A 22480-nucleotide genomic window follows, 5' to 3' on the forward strand; every position below is an offset into this window, starting at 1 on the left:
AGTGTTGGTTCTTGTAATTGATATTGATTCTTATAAATCTTGGAAATTTTTATTAATTTTTTTAGTTAATGTTTTACATAGTAAATGTAAATTTACCTGATTTACATCAGGCAAATCAGGTAAAATAGTAACTTATTCTTTATTTTTTTACATGTACCTGTAATGAGTTTTAACTAAGTTTGGGGCTGTGTTATTCCACAAATCTGCCACCACTTCTTTGTGCACTTCAAACTCATCTTAAGCACAGAACATTGGCATACAGTAATACTATTACAATACTGTAGTACCATAGCCCTGAATGGCTGGACAATGTGAAATGTTTGTAGATTACTCCATAGAGTTTTAAATTTATTTCGCTTCTGGAAAAAAATGGGGCCAACAAAAATCTTATGATGGTACTAAAATAGTTTGCTCCCTGTACAGAATAATTAGTTGGGTGTCTCTCTCTTGTATAGCTACAATCTCAGAAAAATATAACATGTTCTGTGTATCACTTACATTATTTATAATTAATACTTTATATATTGATCGGTTCAAGGCCTATGTATGTTGTAAGGGGTCATGGCCACTCCCCGCGGGGAAGTGGCCATGACCTCTAGCAGGTATAATTATTGTGATAATGTAATACTAATTATTATTTATAAACTATATTGCAGAATATCTCATAAAATGTTTTTTTCTTGGGATGTATTTATATATTCAGTTAAGCGAGTGTACTGTATACAGCATTTTGGTAGACCTTGCGATTAGCATGTTTAGTTGTGACATTTTAGGTGGAGTATATAATTAATGATAATTCGTTGTGTCTGGGGGACAGGAAGCCAGAGTGTAGTCATACACATTAGGGCCCCCGAGGTCTCCCCTCACCCCCGAGGCCGAATTACTGACCCCGCCCAGGATGCAACCCCACAACAAATTTTCAAAGAAGGCACACCCCAGAACAAGCTATCTCCCAGACACCTACTTTCTTCTAGGGGAACAAAGGCATTAGGTGAAAGGAAATGTGCCCACCCATTTCTGTCCCGCCCGGGGATTCAAACTCTCAATTCTCGATTTTGCGTCTAGAACGAACCCGACTGTACTACCGGGACCCCCCCCCCCCTGAAGGATTGATGGTATGAAGCTGTGTATTATGGGTAGAGTGGTGGTCCGGTAGTGGTCCTCTGGATCCGTGACGGTGTGGTACAAATGTCTAGTAGTAGGCGGTATGTGTGTAAGATGTTCTCAGTATATTGGTTCTCCGAACAGCGTCTTCCCTTCTTGTCAGTGGAAACGGGATATGATGAAGGCTGCTGACATTCTCATACATGTAGACACGTAATCATACAATACAGGAGGAAAAGGCATTCATAAAGGGCGGCTCTGTCATGTAAGGTGGTCATGCTGAGTCAATACGGAAGGAAGCGACCCCCTCTCCCCCGTCCCCTTGCCACCCCCACCGGAAGGTCAATCTTGCGCGCGCAATGACGTATTTCCGCTCCTCTTCCTCTATGCTCAATGTCAAGACGTTCCTCCCTGCCGTCCGCGACACGCCTTGTGAGAGCCAATAGAAACCCGTGTTTTGGAATTTGCCACGTTATGATTGGCGGAAGTTGGTCCTGTTATTGACCTATATACCTATGCCCGGAGAACCACTTTCACCAGTGGGTGTTCTGGTGAAGTAGTAGTCAGGGCCGCCTCTAGATGGTGCTGGCGGCCGCGTCATTCTCCGCTACACGGAATACTCTCAGAGTTGACATTCTTAGTTCTGGTTTGGAAACTATGACGTCATTGTCCAAACGCATGGCGCATAATATTGCTGTTATGAAAATGCGACATTCTCCAATGTTCATAATACATTTGCTTTATATTTTGATCAATCATCATAATACGGAAATGTTACTTATAAGGCTAGTTCCCGTACCATGTATTTATTTATTTGTTATCATGTATTTATTTATTTGGAGGTGCACTTAACTGAGTCTCGTAAATGAACAATGAAATGTCCGAAAAAAACTTCGAACGTAATCATTTGATAATTATGAGAATGTTATATGGTATTCATAAAGCATATGACCGATGCTTATGAGCATAGAATACAAACTGTGTCCTGTAACACTGTCGGCCAAGATGATCTCAAGGTAAATTTTGATATCTTAAGAGCCACCACACGCTTCTACATGTGCACGTTGTCTGACCACGAGTCCTGCTGCTAATGTGCACGTTGTCTGGCACTATTATCAAGTTATGAAAATGTTAACGTAAATAAATCTACAAAATATGCATAAATTATTGACTTCAGAAGTTCGATAAAAAGTGTACAGTTGTTTACCCATCCTTGGGTAGAGTTAAGAAAGGCAGGTGTGTGTGAGGTACAGTTTGAGTTTCCTGGTGTCACATGTTTGTCTCTGTGCATACCTATCAGTGACTAGGAGGGGAGGGGCGAGATCTAGCTCTATCCCCCGCCTCCTGGCCGCTTATGCCTGCTGCACAAACTGCCCTTTCGGTTGAAGATAATTAAATCGTATGAGAATTATGAAAACAAGTTCACCGGCCAGGGTGCAGATACTGTTCTTTCCGGAACAGCTGAGAGAGTAACGTGAAATAGAGCTTGGTAGTGTAGTCGGGCTCGTTCTCAACTCTCAATCTGAAATCCCGGGTTCTATTCAAGGGCACGTTTAATATCACCTAGTGGCTCTGTTCGCCTATGTAGTTGTTTAAGATTCGTTACTTGGAACAAAAAGTTCCAAGTAGCACGGGCTATGGTGAGCCCGTAGTGGACTTACCTGGCACAAGAGCTGGGCTGTAACTTGTCTCTCTGTTCGCCTAGCAGTAAACAGGTACCCCGGCAGTTAGCCAGCTTGTTGTGGAGTTGCATCCTGGAGAGAGGGTCAGTAGTTAGATCTTGGGGGATATTATTATAATAGGTGATTAACTGTTTGGAGTAATTGAGTGATGTGATACAGCTGATTTGCACTGGCTGATGTATCTCTTGAAACAGCTGATCACACCTGAACCAGCTGATTTCCTGCGGCAATAACCAATTGGTTCATGTAACTCGTCATTACCTTCAGCTTCCCATAGGGCTCGGGATTACGGGCTCACCATAGCCTGTGCTACATGGAAATTTTGTTCCGAGGAGCTGAATCTAAAACAATAACAATGACATTCTTCAACAAAGTGACTGTACCAAGGCATCAACGCGGCCCACGGTTCAATAAGCAGCACAGGGAAGCCGAAGCCTCGTTCGTGGGAACATACGTAAAAGTATCCAGAAAGTGAGACAAATAATGTGGCATAAGAATAATCAACGAACAGTTTCCAAGAATAACGTTAGTTCAATGTTGAATCAACACTGAATTGCCGTTAATTAACATTAGATCTTGTGGTTAGTGGGGAGAGGGCATCATTAGAGAAGCAGGGTGACGCAGCCTCAGTACTGAGGACCAACACAACCCGCAACACCACCACAATCATCAATCAGGTGGTGAGACTTAACAAGATAAGTGGGGAAACTGAGAGTGAATTATGCCCCAGTATGTGATGAACAATACGAGAGGTTCTAAAGTGCTAAAGAGAATAAATGGGAAAAAAATAATAGAACAGACGAAGATAGATAATTTGACAACAGAACACTACTATAGGTGAAGAAAAGTCCCGCCTGACAAGTATAAAAAAATTATATGATAAAACAACTGAGTTCTAACAGGAAAGAAAAGGATGGATATATACAGGCGTCTATTAGGCTGCCATAAAACATTTGACATTGTCCCACATAAGAGGCTCCTGTACAAACATCACAATAAGACCAGAAAAACTGGCTCAGTAATGTATTTGGTGGGAAACCCATACAAGAGAGTAGCAACAATAGGAAAATTTGGAATGCTAGAATGTCTTAAGTGGAATCCCACAAGGTCAATACTGGGGCCAATTATGTTCTTAGATTTTGTTGACGAAATAGCTGAAGCACTATACACCCTACGCTCACTGTTCGCGAATCATGAAGAATTAACTAAGAAAATCTGGAGTGAGGACTTGAGGAAGCTCCAGAAGACAGAGGTTACAAGCATGATGGTACAACTGGGTACTAGGTGAGTTTCAAGTGCAAGTTCAAGTATGTTTATTGAGATAAGCAATAAATACATCTCAAAGGGATAGAGTAGCTTAGGCTATTTCTACCCCCCCCCCCTACTAGGTGAGGTGTTAAGCACGGCTGCAAGTCTCAGTAAGCTAGAGGAAGAATAACGTACCATGAAAAGAAGGACGTCACTAGTGCGAGAGGACAGATCTGGCAGCAACACAACACAAATCTCTCACTAGACACACAAGTCAACACAACTTGTCAACACACACAACCACATCACCATCATATGCTGAGCTGGCCAAAGTCAAGATTCTCATATAGTAAAAGACACAACACTACACAGCAAATGTCCAACCAGTACCAGAGCACGTAGTGTGGAGCCACACTCCAGACATACGAAATACTTAGTTATATCTATAAAATATATGAACAGAATGTTTAGGTCGAAAAAGACATTCATGCAAGCTAGGCACACAGATCTGCCGCGGGGAGGTGAGGGATTCATCAGTGTAAGGTCAGTAAACAAGTGGAACCAGCTAGAGGAGCAAATACTGGAGGCTCCCACTATCAATAGTTTGAACTATAGAGTTGACAAGAAACACATCGCGAGTCATTGCATTAGACAACCGACAATTATAAAAACGTGACCCATGAGCTGAAGGAAATTTGTCTTAGGCAAGAGCTATTAGGGAAGTACACACACGCACATATAAACAGGAAGACGGAGGAGCATCCAACCAGTCGTGTTTAAGGTGTCGCAGAGCGCGCCTCCTCCCCTTCTTCCTCCTCCTTCCCCCCTCCTCCCACGCAACCCTCGCCACGCCTCCACCACGCCTCACTTAATGCCTCTGCTTACCTGCCTACCGCGCCTTCCTGCCTACCACCCACTCTGCTAACAAGAACCACTGATCACTCACGATCACAAAAATTTGAAGCTCGATATTGTTTCCCGTGATGCCGAGAGACATCGTCCGTGTCAAAGTGTTTGTGATTTATGTATGTGATCCGCTACCTGAAGCATCACTATGAAGTGTATGTTAACTCATGTGACTCAAGTACATAGTGCCAAGCGTTCCTGCCTCGATTTTGAAGAGTACCGTTCCTTCGGACTCAAGTGTGCTCTGCCATGAGTGTTTTTGTGTTAATAATTAAATTAACAACTTCTGACGCAAATGTAAAGTGCCAACTGCGTTCTGAATTCGCTATAAGGAATTTAGTGTCCTCTATCCGAAATGTTAAGTGTCCAGTCCGCTTATAACTGGACTGGAGCGACGTGCGTGTGTCTAGCTGGTGAAGGATCCTTCTCTTCACACTCTTAGTGCTTTTATCTCCTTTGGCATGTAAGGATTTTCACTTGAAATTTTAAGGAGTTGATTGCCGAGGCCTTCTGCAGGAGTTACCAGGGACGAGTGAGTCTGCCATCAATACCCTCATACTTGGTCGACATAAGACGGCATAGGATGGCTTAATTATAAGCCGTCTCAGATGAAACAGAAACGTGTCCAAACTTATGCAATGTAAATGCAACTCACTAATATTTAATAATAAGTTATTTGTGCTTTTTTATACAAGTTTTTTGGGGGGTGTCAAGCGAGTTCGAAGCGTATCTCATCTTGTTGGTGTCTTGCGTGTTTGTTGTGCTGCTCTTAGTCAGAAAACTTGGCCCGTCTCTCACAACCGCCTCCGAGGCTGCCTCTATTCACCTTCATCGTCTTGGGAAACATTTACGTTGTAATATCAAGTTGCTCTCCAAGCATCCCGCTGCCCTTGAGACCCCGAACAGTGTTCCGGACAGCCTCGAGTCTTCTAGTCTGCGAGGGACGTCTTACAGCCTTCTGAGGCTCTTCTACCTCCATACTTCTGTCTCAGAATGCAGCTGAAGGACCTCTACAGTACAGCAGTTATCCTGCAGAACCAAAACCTCATCTTTTGTCCGCAATAATCTAGGTTACAGTTCCATGTACGTGATTATTTAACGGAAAGCCTAATCAAGAGACTGGATGCCGACATTGGGAACAGGGACGTAAATTGCGAAAAGAATATAAATAATTAAATTTATTGAGGATCTCAGGGTCGTTGGCGTCTTAGTAACGCTTCCTTACAAGATGTGAAGGTATTTTTCCACTCTTCCTTCATCTTCAAAAGTTGTATATCAAGGTTTCCTTCATCTATCAATATCTCAATTCAAGACTTTGTTCACGTCTAACCCCCAAGATCACAGGTCAAGGTCTTGTTTAGTTACAAAGGTTAAAATTGAAGACCATGTTTAACTAAGTTTATACTTGGAGACATCGTTCATTTTCTAAGATTCCGGACCGCAAAATATAGCGCCAGGTCGGATCAACAGACACAAGGATACAACCGTACAAATTGTCAGCCGTTTCAAAGTGTCTCTAAGAGTGAGGCAGTGTCACCAGGCGGCAGGGAGTGCCATCAGGCGGCAGGGAGTGCCATCAGGCGGCAGGGAGTGCCATCAGGCGGCAGGGCGTGCCATCAGGAGGCAGGGAGTGCCATCAGGCGGCAGGGAGTGCCACCAGGAGGCAGGGAGTGCCCACCAGGAGGCACGGAGTGCCCATCAGGAGGCAGGGAGTGCCCACCGGGAGGCAGGGAGTGCCACCAGGAGGCAGGAAGTGCCCACCGGGAGGCAGAGAGTGCCACCAGGAGGCAGGAAGTGCCCACCAGGAGGCAGGGAGTGCCCACCAGGAGAAAGATGTTATCCCTGCAGGAACTGCGGGAGTCACTGAGGCTGGCGGAGCACCTAGCTCACCTCTCCCTCACCTCAGGGCGCGACCGGCGGGATACCTCACACTCCCAGTCGGGCGGGGGGATGCCCAAGCCCTACGTCCCACCCAAGCAGCTGCTGCTCTACCTCGTCAGGTAAGCAGGGAGGGAAAGACATAGACACAGATACAGAGACGGAGAGAAACCCTGAAGTTTCAACACTCAAGGTAAGTATAATATTTCTAACAATTAGGAAATTCAACCTGAAACCTACTTACATTACTTATCCAGACCACAGCACTGACAGGTATCCAATCCAGACTAGGAAGTGTACACCATACAAGTCTTCACTAATCATTGTTTGTATTTCGACGTTTTTGTGTTCTCGATGTTGCATTTTTTTTTTTTTTTTTTTTATCTTAAAACGCTTGGGTTCCATGGGCCGGTCTTTGTTCGTTCCGCGAGGCGCGGCGGCGACTTCCGCTTCCTCGTGTACAACATCTTCCCGAAGTCAGAGATCAAGGTCGGTCGTCTTTGAACAGCGCTTCCGAACAAGGCCATACATGGAGGAGATATTTCTTGACGTTTGTGTCCCTTTTCTTCTCCTTGTGTGCTTAAGCCGCACTTCAAGGTTTTGCTTCCTCTCGCTCTGGTGTTATTACGGCCATAAATGCCGACACTACGTCTTCTAGATTTATCATATACATAACATAACTAAATCAACCCAAGTTCTAGCTGCGGCAATATGCATTTCATTAACTCAGAGTGATGAGTGAGAGCGCCGTGGTGGGTGTGCCTGACCGTATACGCTGACTGTTGCCCTCGTCAGTGCTGCTGGAACTGCTGCTCCTGCGAAGCCTAGCTAACCTCCCCTAATCTGTCTACCTCTGTAGCCTCTCAGTGGCTGCATCGTTGTTTACCGTAGATAGTGTATATATTGTCTGTGGGCTCTTGGTGCCTGCATAGTTTTGCATTTGTAGTGAGTATATTAGTAGTAGGCATCCATCAGTGAGTATATTATTGACATAATATACTCACTTGACATTACTATTCTGTACATTGTCACTCTTCTGGTTTTGTCCCTGCTTGTCGTCAGACATATAGAGGGTTAGTTCTGCCTGGCTGGGTGAAGGACTATACGTTCTCTCCCCCATCTACCACCAGGGATTAGTTTTTTAGTTTAGTTCATTTATTATGCACCCCTTACCCATCTTGTGGGCGGTAGTGGAAAGGGTTACAGAGGCACATAATGGGCTCAGGGACTGAACCCCACAATTCATTTAGCTAAGCAAGTTACAATCTTGATGAGCTAGTTACAAAATTCAATATAAGTCGTCACATCAACACTGGGTTCGAGATCGACCTCAAGTATAGGTTCTAAAATAAGCAACTGACATATGTGGAGAGCTAGTGTCAAAATTTATGTTTGTCCTGCACACCGCCCCCCATCCAGTGGGCAGCGGTGGATAAGTTACAATCACTTAGTTACTACCTACAGTTAGCAAACTGGGGATATTTGGCTAAAATTTCTGGTAGCAGATCATTTTGAATGAAATCATAAAATGATCTGCTACCAGAAACCACCTGCACTCTCCTGTCTTCAGTTTTGGTCTGTCTCTTATCTCCTTTACTTTGCGTCTTTGATGAACTCATAAGTAGCTCTTGATCTCCACTCTGTAATCCTTCATATAAAATCAGGTAGCAGATTTTGTTGGGTGTACCTAAGCATGTTAATAAAAAAAAGGATACCTAGCATGTTATAATCATGTCAAACACTCGATTAAGCTTTCGGGTTAAGTTCAAGTTCAAGTTCAAGTATGTTTATTGAGATAAGCAATAAATACATCTTAAAGGGATAGAGTAATTTAGGCTTTCGGGTCAATTTGCCGCCAATGTATTTACGTCTCAGATAACTGTTGATGCCGGGAAAGCCCAGTAATATCCACATTATGCGATCTGAATGTCTTATTTTTTCCCCTGAGCGTGTTCATGGCGTCTTAATGATGCTCCCTTGTGATGTTTTCGCATGATTGTATTTGTTGCTAAACATTTGTTACAGTGTAGTTTGTTGGTAAACATTTTGGTCGATGGCCGTGTTCAAGGTTGGAGGTGCAGGTGCAGTTAATTATTTAATTGACAGAGGTGAGCGATACGATGTGATTTCCTGTAAATATTTGCTTATTGCGCAACAGACCTCATGCATCCTCGACAATTTTGTTATGTCTATGTGTACGTTAAGTAAATAACAACAAGCAAAACACAAGAGGCTAGGTGAGGTCTGTTGGTAACTGATCAACACGATTGTACAAAGTGTGTCTATCCTCACTATTTGTTCCTGCTGGATCGAGCTATTAGCTCTTGGACCCCGCCTGTCTAACCGTCGGTTGTCTAATGTACTGACTCTCGACCTATTTTCCTCTATCATATATACTACATACATTTCTCTCATACACACACGCACACATCTTCAAGTTGCAACCTATATAGCAAACACCTGAGTACCTGCCATATACGTTGCACCATATATGAGTACCTGAGAATTGAACAATATTCAATTCTCAGGTGGTACCTGAGGTGCCTTAAAATTGTCCTGAGTACCTGAGGTACCCGAGAATTCAATTGTTAGGTACCTATTTACTGTTAGGGTGAACAACGGCATCAGGTGAAAGAAACTCGGCCAATTTGTTTATATGTGCTTTTCTTTGTCCGAATTAATAGATTTAATTTCCTTATAATTCTCCCTGCAGTATGGCGGCCTATTAGTCGTCCCTCTGAAGAGGTCATTACAGCTTCCAGCAGATAATCAAGTGTGTGTACACAGTGACCGCTCATTCTCACGGCTGCATACAAATTGACTTCCTTTTTATCTGTGTTTATCTGACTCATTCCTCAATGAGTATCAGGTTATGTGTGGCTAACTCGTCATTACTCCCAGATTTTTTAGAGTGGCCCAACTAGTTTTTTAATAGATGTGTCTCTTAGTGAAGCTCCCCCTAGCTACCTCCTTCAAGTTTTCTGTTTTCCCACTCTATCTTTCTGTGGTTGAAGCTTACAATAATTAGTTAATCATTAATAATCCTACTTGCAACTTAAGTGGCTTTTGTGGATGGCTGCGTTAACTATTATTTGTCATACTGTTTTTTTTGGGTCGTACAATTGTATTCACCTAGTTGTGCTTGTGGGGGTTGAGCTTTGGCTCTTTGGTCCCGTCTGTCAACTGTCAATCAACTGATGAAACAGTTATTATGGTATATGTATGTGTGTGTGTAATTACCTAAGTGTAGTTACATGATGAGAGCTACGCTCATGGTGTCCCGTCTACCCAGCACTCTTTGTCATATAACGCTTGGAAACTACTGACGGTCTTGGCCTCACCACCTTCTCACCTAATTTGTTTGTACGTAGTGATCATGTCACCTCTTTTTCTTCTGTCTTCTAGTTTTGGCATATATAATGCCTCTAACCTCTCCTCGTAGCTCTTGCCCTTCAGTTCTGGGAGCCACTTAGTAGCATGTCTTTGCACCTTTTCCAGTTTGTTGATGTGCTTCTTAAGATATGGGCACCACACAACCGCTGCATATTCTAGCTTGGCCTAGCAAAAATCGTGATTTTAATAGTAATATTTTATAATATTTTTACCCTCCTCGGCATTTCCTGTTGACTTCACAACCTAGCAAGTCTACTGACTTGCTAGGTTGTAGGGTGTGTAAGTGTACACCTCGTCACAAGAGCGTCAGGTCAATGACCCTTTAAGAAAGCTCGGGGTCAACACGTCACCATAATTACAGTGATACTGAAAGTCAAGGTTGTTATCGGATGATGGCCGCGTCACTGGATATAAAAATAATAGTGAAAATTAAATAATTTGACTAGATAGACACACTAGGCTTCCAAATGTTTACTGCAAGTTTTTTTATTATTATTATTATCAATATTATCAACATTGTGTTTTTTTTCTAGTAAGGCGTCTTAGTCAGGCCTTAGTACTCACTTATTTGTGCTTGCGGGGGTTGAGCTCTGGCTCTTTGGTCCCGCCTCTCAACTGTAGAAAGTCTTATCCTATTCTGTGATAAAATATAATAGGAACTCTGAGATTGCTTCTCATTGGTCCATTGTGGAAGTCCATCATGGCGGCGGCCTTGTGTACACCCCCCGAGCATCTGTTGAGGTGCTGCTCACTGTTACTTCCTGTCACCCCCTTCCTCCCCCGCTCACCCCACTCTCCCCCACCTCCAGCATCATGCGGAAGTGGTTGGTGGTAGTTACGTCAACCGCTCGCGTCATACATAAGAGGTGTACCGCCACGCCCCAAGTAAAGAAAAAAAAGGAGCACCGCTCCTATGCCAGGTAAGTCCACTACGGGCTCACCATAGCCCGTGCTACTTGCCCCGCTCCTGTGCCAGGTAAGTTACGGGCTTACCATAGCCCGTGCTACTTGGAACTTGATCTGAACCAGTATGTGTACTGACGAGAGTGTATTCACCTAGTTGTGCTTGCGGAGGTTGAGCTCTGCTCTTTCGGCCTGCTTCTCAACTGTCAATCAATCAACTGTACTAACTACTAACTAATCCCCCCCCCCCCACACACACACAGGAAGCAGCCCGTAACAGCTGTCTAACTCCCAGGTACCTATTTACCGCTAGGTAACGGTTATCAGTGTGAAAGAAACTTTCCCCATTTTGTTTCTCGCCGGATTACGTATCCAACGTGCTGTCCATTCAGCCACCAGCGGTCGTGCGTGTGTATGGACGAGCGTGAGTGTGGTCGTGCGTACAGCGAGCGGTCAAGCAACAAAGAGTACTGGGAAGACGGGACACCACAAGCGTAGCTCTCATCCTGTAACTACACTCAGATAATTATTCCATCACCTAAGTGTAATTAGGTGATGGATAAATGTTGCCGACACCTGCATCAACATTTATATGCAAATTCCCGAGATGTACTTATTACCGAGTATCTCTGAGAATTTGTATTACCTGCTGTAGACCTCTGATACCTGGTTGATACCTGGTTGATGGGGGATGGGAGTTCTACTCTCCCAAGCCCGGCCCGAGGCCAGGCTTGACTTGTGAGAGTTTGGTCCACCAGGCTGTTGCTTGGAGCGGCCCGCAGGCCCACATAATTGTAAACTATGTGAGAGTATATTAAACGTGAAATTTTCCCGGTAAATATTGTGTGTAGTAAGGGAAAGTGATGACGTCACGGGCGGTGTGACGTCACGACCTTGGGCATCCATGTTGCCACCTAAGATTGTGTCAGTAGCCGCCCAACGCAGTGTTGCCAGATTGGGCTACAAATAGCGAATTGGGCTACTTTTGAGAGCCCTGCGCTCCCAAGTTTTTAATTTCGCTACTTGCCACTTTTTAGGCTAATTTAAAAGCAAGATGTGCTAATTTGGGCTATTAGTGTTAAGAATGTACGATTGCGAGTTACATGAAAGTAACTAAGCTATAAATAATTGTAATTAATAATAATTGTAAATATTAATTAATACTAAATAATATTATTTAATAAATTAGTCCCAATTCAATGCAGAGTTTTCTTCCTAGCACAGAAACTTGTAAATATAAATACAAGATAATAGATGGATCGATAAATAAATAGACAACTTTCAAATATTGCACCAAGTAATAGCGAGAGGAAAAAAACTAGACAGTATACATTACATTTGAAATGAATAATGGATGAATGGTAATAAATTGGTGTATGTTTGTATGTATACCAAACAAAGTCCATTTAATGGCAGAATTTAGCCATTTTGTGTAAAAACTTTTATATCTCATATTATTAATTATAACAGTAATCGAAAAAAGTCATAGTTTGTATATACAAGAGATGAAACAGCGAGCCATGAGCTAGAGCGATGTGCTGAGTCCATAAGGCGGAGCTTCCAGAGATACCTTCCTGTGATTGGCTGTTGCGGGGAATACCAACACTCTTTTATGAAGCAAAATTTTATCTAAGAAATAGGTCCTTGTGCACAACAACAAGGTTGTTGTGAAAAAGAACAACAATTTCTGTTTTGCACCTGACAGAAATCTCCATCTAACTGAATAATTTACTCGAATAAGAGGGCAAAGCAGAGTATCATTATTTGTGTCAAGGCAACCCCCAATAATAACGTCTCAAGTTAGGTAGCCAGCCCATTTTTATATAACATCTGTTATATCCTGCAATATTTAATTATCACTTTATTAACACTTTAAATACTTAACCCTTCAATTTTTTGGTCGATTAAAGTTGAAACAGAATATCATAGGCAAGGATGGTGTGCTGAATAAAGATGATTTATTAAGTGGATGGAGCCTTTAGTTGATCCCTTCCTGTGATTGGCTGTTGTGTGAATGTCAACAAAGAATATCTACCAATGATATGCCATTTATTATGCACCCCATACCATTTGGGGGCGGAGCTTGGAACCTCCTACCCGAGCACAACAACCCGCCTTATGGGTTGCTGTTTGGCTATTTATAGTGCGTTGGAAAAAAAAGAGATGTCGCTAGTTGTATTTTGTGGGGTAATTTGTTATAAGTGTAATTTGATGTCAACAGATGGCGTAAGCTGTATCTTATGGCTACTATTGACCAGGCAGTTGATAGTGTTCTCTTTTGCCGACAGATGGCATCAGCTGTATCATTATTACTTCCGAATTCCCTTTAAACACTGATCTACAAATCCTTTAGCTTATGATAAGGTTTTATACCATTTATGATAAGTATTAGATAACTGGAGTTCCGCAATTACTTTTATTTATCAACTGTTCAGGATATCATCATATAACGTCTGGTTAGGACGTACTGCTCTCGACTGATGAAGATTAAGCCATCCAAGAGGTGGCACGGGCATGAATAGCCCGTAAATACTGCTCTCGTAATATTATTCAGGGGGTGGGGGAACTATCAAGAGAAGGCGCCAAGCCATTACCACTATATAGCACTCGGAAGGGGTCAGGATACGATCATATGGTCACCACTTGGTCCGGGAGACATCTCCCGTCACGCAGGGTGCAGTCGGGCCTCCACAGATCTCCAGTATCAGCTCTTGATACTGGTAATGGCTCAAAAGGGCCACCACTTACGGGCTATTCATGCCCGTGCCACCTCTTGGGTGGCTTAATCTTCATCAATCAATCAGGTCAGGATACGGATTTGAGATGGAACAGGGGAAAGGAATGGTGCCCAACCTCTTGGGCGGTCGGGGATTGAACGCGGACCTGTAGGAAACGAGACAACGGCTTTAACAGGCCGAAACGTTCATCTCTCTTCTCCATTTCTTTGTGTTTTTTCCGCATATATATATATATATATATATATATATATATATATATAACAGGAGACTCGAACCCTAGCCAGCGCAGAAGCCTTCCAGCAACTGGCATAACAGGTACGCCTTAACCCGCTCCACCACCCGCTCAGACCCTTAAAAGAGATGGTAATTTCGGAGTATTTAAATACCCCAAAGATCAACACCTCCCAAGAGCACCAGAGCAAGTGAGGGGTCATTTATACGTTAATTTCATCAAGTCCCTGTTAATATGGGAAGACACAGTGTCTCTGCTTAAGGCACAACTCTCCTAAACACGAGAGTTAAGTATACAACTTTAGAACACTTTCCCAAAAGTGGGAAAGTGTTATATATATATATATATATATATGTCGTACCTAATAGCCAGAACGCACTTCCCAGCCTACTATGCAAGGCCCGATTTGCCTAATAAGCCAAGTTTTCCTGAATTAATATATTTTTTCTAATTTTTTTCTTATAAAATGATAAAGCTACCCATTTCATTATGTATGAGGTCAATTTTTTTTTATTGGAGTTAAAATTAACGTAGATATATGACCGAACCTAACCAACCCTACCTAACCTAACCTAACCTATCTCTATCGGTTAGGTTAGGTTAGGTAGCAGAAAAAGTTAGGTTAGGTTAGGTTAGGTAGGTTAGGTAGTCGAAAAAACATTAATTCATGAAAACTTGGCTTATTAGGCAAATTGGGCCATGCATAGTTGGCTGAGAAGTGCGTTCTGGCTATTAGGTACGACATATATATATATATATATATATATATATATATATATATATATATATATATATATATATATATGCGGAAAGGATGGTGTGTGTGTGTGTATGTGCAGAAATAATATGAATAAAACAATTAACATCGTGTAGTGTACTCTATATATCAAAATATATTACTTTGAAACCCATATCATTCACAAAAAAAAATGGGCTACTCTTATTACAAATTCGCTACTTTTAGGCCGTCAGCTCGCTACTTTCAGCAACTTAGAGCTGGCAACCCTGGCCAGCGCTCGTGGAGGTTGGGTGTTTGTGTGGTAATGCCCACATATTGTAAAAAAAAATGTTTCACTATTTCATTAGCAATATTTTTAAATAGTCCCATACTCTAGCTCTATCTATTAGTCCAACATTAGGGTTGTAACTCATTTTCAATGTATGTATGTACCTTTACCTGAATAAATATCATATAATCTTAAAAAACTCAGTTTTCTACTATGTACTTTACAAGTACGAAGATAAGTACTTTTCGTAATTTGGTTTGTAGTATATGATTCAGTTAAGCGTATTTAACAAATTCTACTGCAGTTAAATAATTATATAACACTCAAATTCGAAAGTTTGCAATATTTAGAAACTGAGGAGTGATGATGTCATAGTTTAGATGACGTCAGAGCTAGGATATGACTCAGATTAGAAACTAGTCCAACTGTTGCTCTATGCGAGTGTGTATTCTGGTGGGAGATACCTATAGTTGGGGGGAGATACCTGGTTGATGGAGTTCTGGGAGTTCTTCTACTCCCCAAGTCCGGCCCGAGGCCAGGCTTGACTTGTGAGAGTTTGGTCCACCAGGCTGTTGCTTGGAGCGGCCCGCAGGCCCACATACCCACCACAGCCCGGTTGGTCCGGCACTCCTTGAAGGAAACTATCTAGTTTCCTCTTGAAGATGTCCACGGTTGTTCCTGTAAGATGCAGGCGATGAGTCACAATAACGTGGCTGAAGTATGTTGACCAGACCACACACTAAAGGGTGAAGAGACGACGACGTTTCGGTCCGTCCTGGACTATTCTCAATTCTCAAGTCAAATTTTACCATTTACAATCGACTTGAGAATGGTCCAGGACGGACCGAAACGTCGTCGTCCCTTCACCTTCTAGTGTGTGGTCTGGTCAACGTAGGGGGAGATTATCTTGAGATGATTTCGGGGCTTAGTATTGTATTTTTTGCTGTATTTTAGCGTCCCCACGGCCCGGTCCTCGACCAGGCCTCCCTTTCGTTACACATTCCCAGGAGGCTGTCTAACTCCCAGGTACCCATTTACTGCTACGTGAACAGGTACTTCAGGATGAAAGAAACTGTCCATTTGCTTTCGCCTCCGCCTGGGATCGAACCCGTAACCTTAGGACTACGAATACCGAACGCTGTCCACTCAATCGTCAAGCCCCTAATCAAAAACTTCTTATAGGCTTACCAAAGCGGTGCCCCAATAAACTTTAAACTATGCAATCTATATTTGTAGTGAACTAGTTACAAACAGTTGTAATTGTCCTCAAATTTGTGATTAAGGTAGAGTGGTAATAGTGTAATTTCAGTACAGTAGTTTTGGTCTTTAGTCATAAGATTAGCAAGGAACTCTTCAAGCAGTGGCCAGAGTTCTTATCTAACAGTGACATACTACGAATACCGAGCACTGTTCACTCAGCCGTCAGCCCCGCTAACGGCTGACGGCTGAGTGGACAGCGCTCGGTATTCGTAGTCCTAAGGTTACGGGTTCGATCCCCGGTGGAGGCGGAAACAAATAGACATAGTTTCTTTCACCCTGATGTTCCTGTTCACCTAGCACTAAACAGGTACCTGGGAGTTACAGCTGCTTCCTGGGGATGTGTAACAAAAAGGAGGCCTGGTCGAGGACCGGGCCGCGAGGACGCTAAGCCCCAAAATCATCTCAAGATAACCTCAAGACAGTGAGGTCACAGCCCCGCCTATAAGTCTTGTTGTAACTGGTGTGTTAACTGTCCTTAGTTCATGTTCACAGCCTACAATTACTCCCTATACTCGGTTACGCTCGGTTATACTCCCTAGCCGACTACATTCTAATCGGTTACGCTCTATAGCCGGTTACGCCCTGGCGGGCCTAGCCAGCGAAAAAAATGTCAAAATCAATGAAGCCATGAGTGAGGATGTTTTCATTATACAATCTTTCATTTATTTTATTAGCGAGCTTCAGTGATGCTTAGCCAATCAGGAGGTCTTGCTACATCCTGGATATTACTCTCATATCTCCTTAGCCAATCAGAAAATAGTGTCACATCATGTATACAGCTTTCATATCTTGTTAGCCAATCAGAAGGTCTTACAACATCCGGGATACTACTCTCATATCTCGTTTATAATGCAATATAACACAAGGTCTACGGGAAGTCTAGTAATGACCTTATTTAGCTCTATTGTGTTTACGGTCTTTATTAACTACTAAGGTGAGAATTACTTGTTAATTTCGTAAAAAGTTCAACGTCCTAACCTAACCGGAACGTGCAAACCAAAGCAACCCACCTAACATATCGAGTTACATGCATAGAAAACGTGGATATTTGTGCCCTGGGGCCAGATTCACGAAGCAGTTACGCAAGCACTTACGAACCTGTCCATCTTTTCTCAATCTTTGGCGGCTTTGTTTACGATTATTAGACAGTTAATGAGCTCCGAAGCACCAGGAGGTTGTTTATAACAATAACAACAGTTGATTGGCAAGTTTTCATGCTTGTAAACTGTTTAATAAATGTAAACAAAGCCGTCAAAGATTGAGGAAAGATGTACACATTCGTAAGTGCTTGCGTAACTGCTTCGTGAATCTGGCCCCTGGTACTTTTCTTTCTAGGATGCATTTGTAAAGCTGGTTGTATATTAGTTGTGAGGACGTTTTTGTGTAAGTTGAAACAGCGCGGGAGGAATTACTGAGGGTATGATATGGCAGGGGTCATTGGTCGGTGGCGCACTGTTCCAGTCGTCTCATTGGTCGGTGGCGCACTTCCAGTCGCCTCATTGGTTGGTGGCGCACTGTTCCAGCCACCTCATTGGTCGGTGGCGCATTGTTCCAGTCGCCTCATTGGTCGGTGGCGCACTGTTCCAGCCACCTCATTGGTCGGTGGCGCACTGTTCCAGTCGCCTCATTGGTCGGTGGCGCACTTCCAGTCGCCTCATTGGTTGGTGGCGCACTGTTCCAGTCGCCTCATTGGTCGGTGGCGCACTTCCAGTCGCCTCATTGGTTGGTGGCGCACTGTTCCAGCCACCTCATTGGTCGGTGGCGCATTGTTCCAGTCGCCTCATTGGTCGGTGGCGCACTGTTCCAGCCACCTCATTGGTCGGTGGCGCATTGTTCCAGTCGCCTCATTGGTCGGTGGCGCACTGTTCCAGCCACCTCATTGGTCGGTGGCGCACTTCCAGTCGCCTCATTGGTCGGTGGCGCACTGTTCCAGCCACCTCATTGGTCGGTGGCGCACTGTTCCAGTCGCCTCATTGGTCGGTGGCGCACTTCCAGTCGCCTCATTGGTTGGTGGCGCACTGTTCCAGTCGCCTCATTGGTCGGTGGCGCACTTCCAGTCGCCTCATTGGTTGGTGGCGCACTGTTCCAGCCACCTCATTGGTCGGTGGCGCATTGTTCCAGTCGCCTCATTGGTCGGTGGCGCACTGTTCCAGCCACCTCATTGGTCGGTGGCGCATTGTTCCAGTCGCCTCATTGGTCGGTGGCGCACTGTTCCAGCCACCTCATTGGTCGGTGGCGCACTTCCAGTCGCCTCATTGGTTGGTGGCGCACTGTTCCAGCCACCTCATTGGTCGGTGGCGCATTGTTCCAGTCGCCTCATTGGTCGGTGGCGCATTGTTCCAGTCGCCTCATTGGTCGGTGGCGCACTTCCAGTCGCCTCATTGGTTGGTGGCGCACTGTTCCAGCCACCTCATTGGTCGGTGGCGCATTGTTCCAGTCGCCTCATTGGTCGGTGGCGCACTGTTCCAGCCACCTCATTGGTCGGTGGCGCATTGTTCCAGTCGCCTCATTGGTCGGTGGCGCACTGTTCCAGTCGCCTCATTGGTCGGTGGCGCACTGTTCCAGTCGCCTCATTGGTCGGTGGCGCACTGTTCCAGTCGCCTCATTGGTCGGCGTCGCACACAGTCACGCCTCCCACACAGAACAAACTTCCACCTCTAAAATATAATCCGTAACAACGTGACACATATTTACAAACCCAGCGAGGTATTTTGGACCGTTTTTTGCAACAACCAAACCTAGATTTCCCTAGGCTTTCATATTGAATTAGATCTAAGACTGGAAAGGATTACAGAGGCACATAATGGGCTCAGGGACTGTGGGGTTCAGTCCCTGAGCCCATTATGTGCCTCTGTAACCCTTTCCACTACCGCCCACAAGATGGGTATGGGGTGCATAATAAATGAACTAAATTAAAGACTGCGTTCTTCAAATGCTTATTTAGGCCTAGGATAGGTTAGGTTTATGACTATTTTTGCATTATTTTTTATGCCCTTTATAATTCTAATCGATCCCGGGCGCCGTCGAGAAACAATGGGCAGTGTTTCTTTCACCCTATGCCCCTGTTACCTAGCAGTTAAATAGGTACCTGGGTGTTAGTCAGCTGTCACGGGCTGCTTCCTGGGGGTGGAGGCCTGGTCGAGGACCGGGCCGCGGGGACACTAAAGCCCCGAAATCATCTCAAGATAACCTCAAGATAACCTCCCCACTAACAGGGCTCGATACTGACCTTTCCCCAGGATGCAAATCAATAGTTGCCTAACTCCTGGGTATCTATTTACTGCTAGGTGAACACAGGCATTCAATGAAAAGAAACGTGCCCAACCATTTCTGTCCCGCCAGCGATTTCTGATTGCGAGTCGAGAATGAACCCAACTGTACTACAGAGATTTAAATAATTTGAGTTTCAGATAAATTTATTCTTATTGTGTACAGTTCACTAGTATGTCTTAAACTGGTAGACTGCATACAGTTATTGTGGCCGAAAGGGGAAAGGATGTTGATACACTTGATGACCAGACCACACACCAGTAGATGAAGAGACGACGACGTTTCGGTCCGTCCTGGACCATTATGAGTTTGACTTTCTGGACTTTCAGCCTTGTTATTGTGACATCGTCTGCATGTTAACACATTGGTGCTGAGCGCCGGCCAACCTCATCAATATCAAGACATTCTTGTCAATCATACAAAGTTTGGGCAAGTAGCACATGCTATGGTGAGCCCGTAGTGGACTTACCTGGCACGGGAGCGTATAATTCAGAGTAATACTGTATGTATATTAAAAGTAGATTGGACAAATTATTCTCTTCACATCTTCACCTCACATTGTACCAACATACGCTCTTTGGTAAAGAAAATAGACTTTCTATAATCTGTGTTGGTTTTGAGGGAGATGCTGATCAGTTACAGCTCCGCTCCCGTGCCAGGTAAGTCCACTACGGGCTCACCATAGCCCCTGCTACCTGCCATGCTCCTGTGCCAGGTAAGTTACGGGCTCACCATAGCCCGTGCTACTTGAAACTTGTTCAGAGTAGCTGAATCTATAACAACAAACAACGAGGGAGATGCTGTTGAGCTCTGCCACCACTGTATGTCGTCACCGGAAAGAGACAGCACGTCCATTCGGCTTGGAAATTCAGCTTCCTCTGGTAATCACACTCACCAGGTGTACTTGCAGGCTCGAACTTCGGTTCTTAGCATCGACTTTTTGTTATACTATCACTTTAAGTTGTTTGTTAAGTAAACTACAACACTTTATTAACAACTGACATTGAAGACGTTCTGCCTGATATCTTTGTGACTGTTTTGCATCTCAGGTTCTCATTTATGACACGTCATATTCTGCTGTTTCTGGTTTAAATGGGACGCCTTTGTGTATTTTATCAACGCCCCCTTATGTTGTTATCGTGTCCCCCCGTATTCCTCTAGTGTTGTGAGAATCGTGCAAATCCTCATTCTCTTCTCGTTGCTCAGGCCTCGATCAGCTCAGGAAGGAGCCTTGTTTTATATTTGTAGACATTTTCAAGTTTTGTTTGGTACTGTTTTCAGGTGAGAGTTCCATGGCGCGATTGAAAATTCAAAAAAGTTCATTACGCATAGATTGTGCATATGATCCGGAAGGCTCCTTTTATCCAAATTCCTGAACGCTACACGGACGTTGGCAAGTTTGCTGCTGGCAAACAAGCCAGCCAATACTGCCGACTTATTCTGCTACTGCAGGAGCCTCTAGCATCTTTTCAGATGCAGGAATCTACATCTCCTTCATTCTGTGGTGCCCTATGGGTCTTCTCCCTCCTATTCCTATCCTCGTTACTTTGCATTTGGCTTGAGTAAGGTGTAGTAGACCACCTTGGGAGTACTATGCAGGGTATCACGGTGACCCTCCGCTCTCATTCTTCTCATTACTTTTGTACCCACAACAGTCCACTAACTCTCAGGCAGTTTTACTACTCGGCAGAGAGTCCCACGGGACGCTATTCAAAATAATCGACTATAACTCCCAGATATACATACAGTATTTACTATTAGGTGAAGTCCCACAGGATGCGAATCATAATTCGGCCCCTAACTCCTAGGTACTGTACCTATTTACTAAGTCCCCCACGATTCTGTCTAGTCGACTGACTCCCACGTAATTGTTTACTGCTGGGTTAACAGACAAATCGTGTGAAAGAAAGAAAGAAAAAGAAAACGTGACCAGATATTTCGCCTTGCATTTTAAGTCACATTGTGTGGAGCAAGAGTCGATTTAACACTAATTAGTTCTATCGAGTGGTGATGTGGGGTGAACAGGTGTGTGGAGGCGAGGTAATTCAATGTGTGGAAGGTGGCAGGTGGCAGGTTTGGAAGCATGGTAGAAAGGGACAGGCAGGTTAGAGAGGGGCTGGCCTGTGGGGATGGGTGGAAGGTGGAGATGACTGACAGGTGCATGCAGATTGCTGATACATGTGTTTACTAGTTGTGTTTTTGCGGGGGTTGAGCTTTGCTCTTTCGGCCCGCCTCTCAACTGTGTGTGTGTGTGGGGGGGGGAGGAGGGGTTGGTTTTGTTGAGGTTGACAGGCGTGGAGGGGTTGCATGGGTTTGAGATGCGCCTGCCGGTAGGGAGGTGTGGCAGGTGTGGAGGTCGGGTATGGGAGGGTCCGACAATGGGGAGGGGCTTCATGGTTGGGGATGGGCTGGCAGGGGTCGGAGGTACCATTGTGTGGTGGCAGTGGTGGGGCAAGAGGACGCGTTACACTCATGCTCCTCAAGTTGGCCCTTAATCCCTTACTTCAGCGCCAACTGTGGATGGTGACCCTGCAACAACTGCATAGGTCAGTACTGGGACTAAACCCCTTCGTAGGCTAGAAAAGATACAGATTAGACTGTGTTTTTTCCCACATCTAGCCCGAAATGCTGAGCGTATTAGTGGCTTTAGGCAGAGTATGTACTAGCTCTCTAGAAATCCAACATTCAGTTTGTAACTCATTTTGAATGTATGCACTGTTACCCGAATAACCGTTATTATTATATTATTATTATAGAAAAATAGGACTGAATGGCATTCTCTCTCTCCCCCCTCCCCACCCTACGACTAGTTTCCGTCTGCTGCGTCTCATGTAAATATGGCATCTCTTCTAGAATAAA

General features: G+C 44.2%; 1 protein-coding gene across 2 annotated transcripts in view; it reads left to right on the top strand.

Annotated features, from left to right (window-relative positions):
• Positions 1–4780: 4780 nt before the first annotated feature.
• LOC123771723 (nocturnin) overlaps positions 4781–22480 on the top strand; it is a 35252-nt gene continuing 17552 nt past the window's right edge. Inside the window, exon 1 of one of the 2 annotated variants that reach the window (XM_045764430.2) lies at positions 4781–6940. In XM_045764430.2, the coding sequence (XP_045620386.2) occupies positions 6774–6940 (167 nt within the window). In that variant the 5' untranslated portion in view covers positions 4781–6773. Of the gene's footprint in view, positions 6941–22009; positions 22168–22480 lie in introns of those variants that run through there. The other variant, XM_045764431.2, reaches the window with a different exon arrangement.

The sequence above is a fragment of the Procambarus clarkii genome, chromosome 75 (assembly GCF_040958095.1).
Source record: "Procambarus clarkii isolate CNS0578487 chromosome 75, FALCON_Pclarkii_2.0, whole genome shotgun sequence".
Taxonomy (NCBI): Eukaryota; Metazoa; Arthropoda; class Malacostraca; order Decapoda; family Cambaridae; genus Procambarus; species Procambarus clarkii.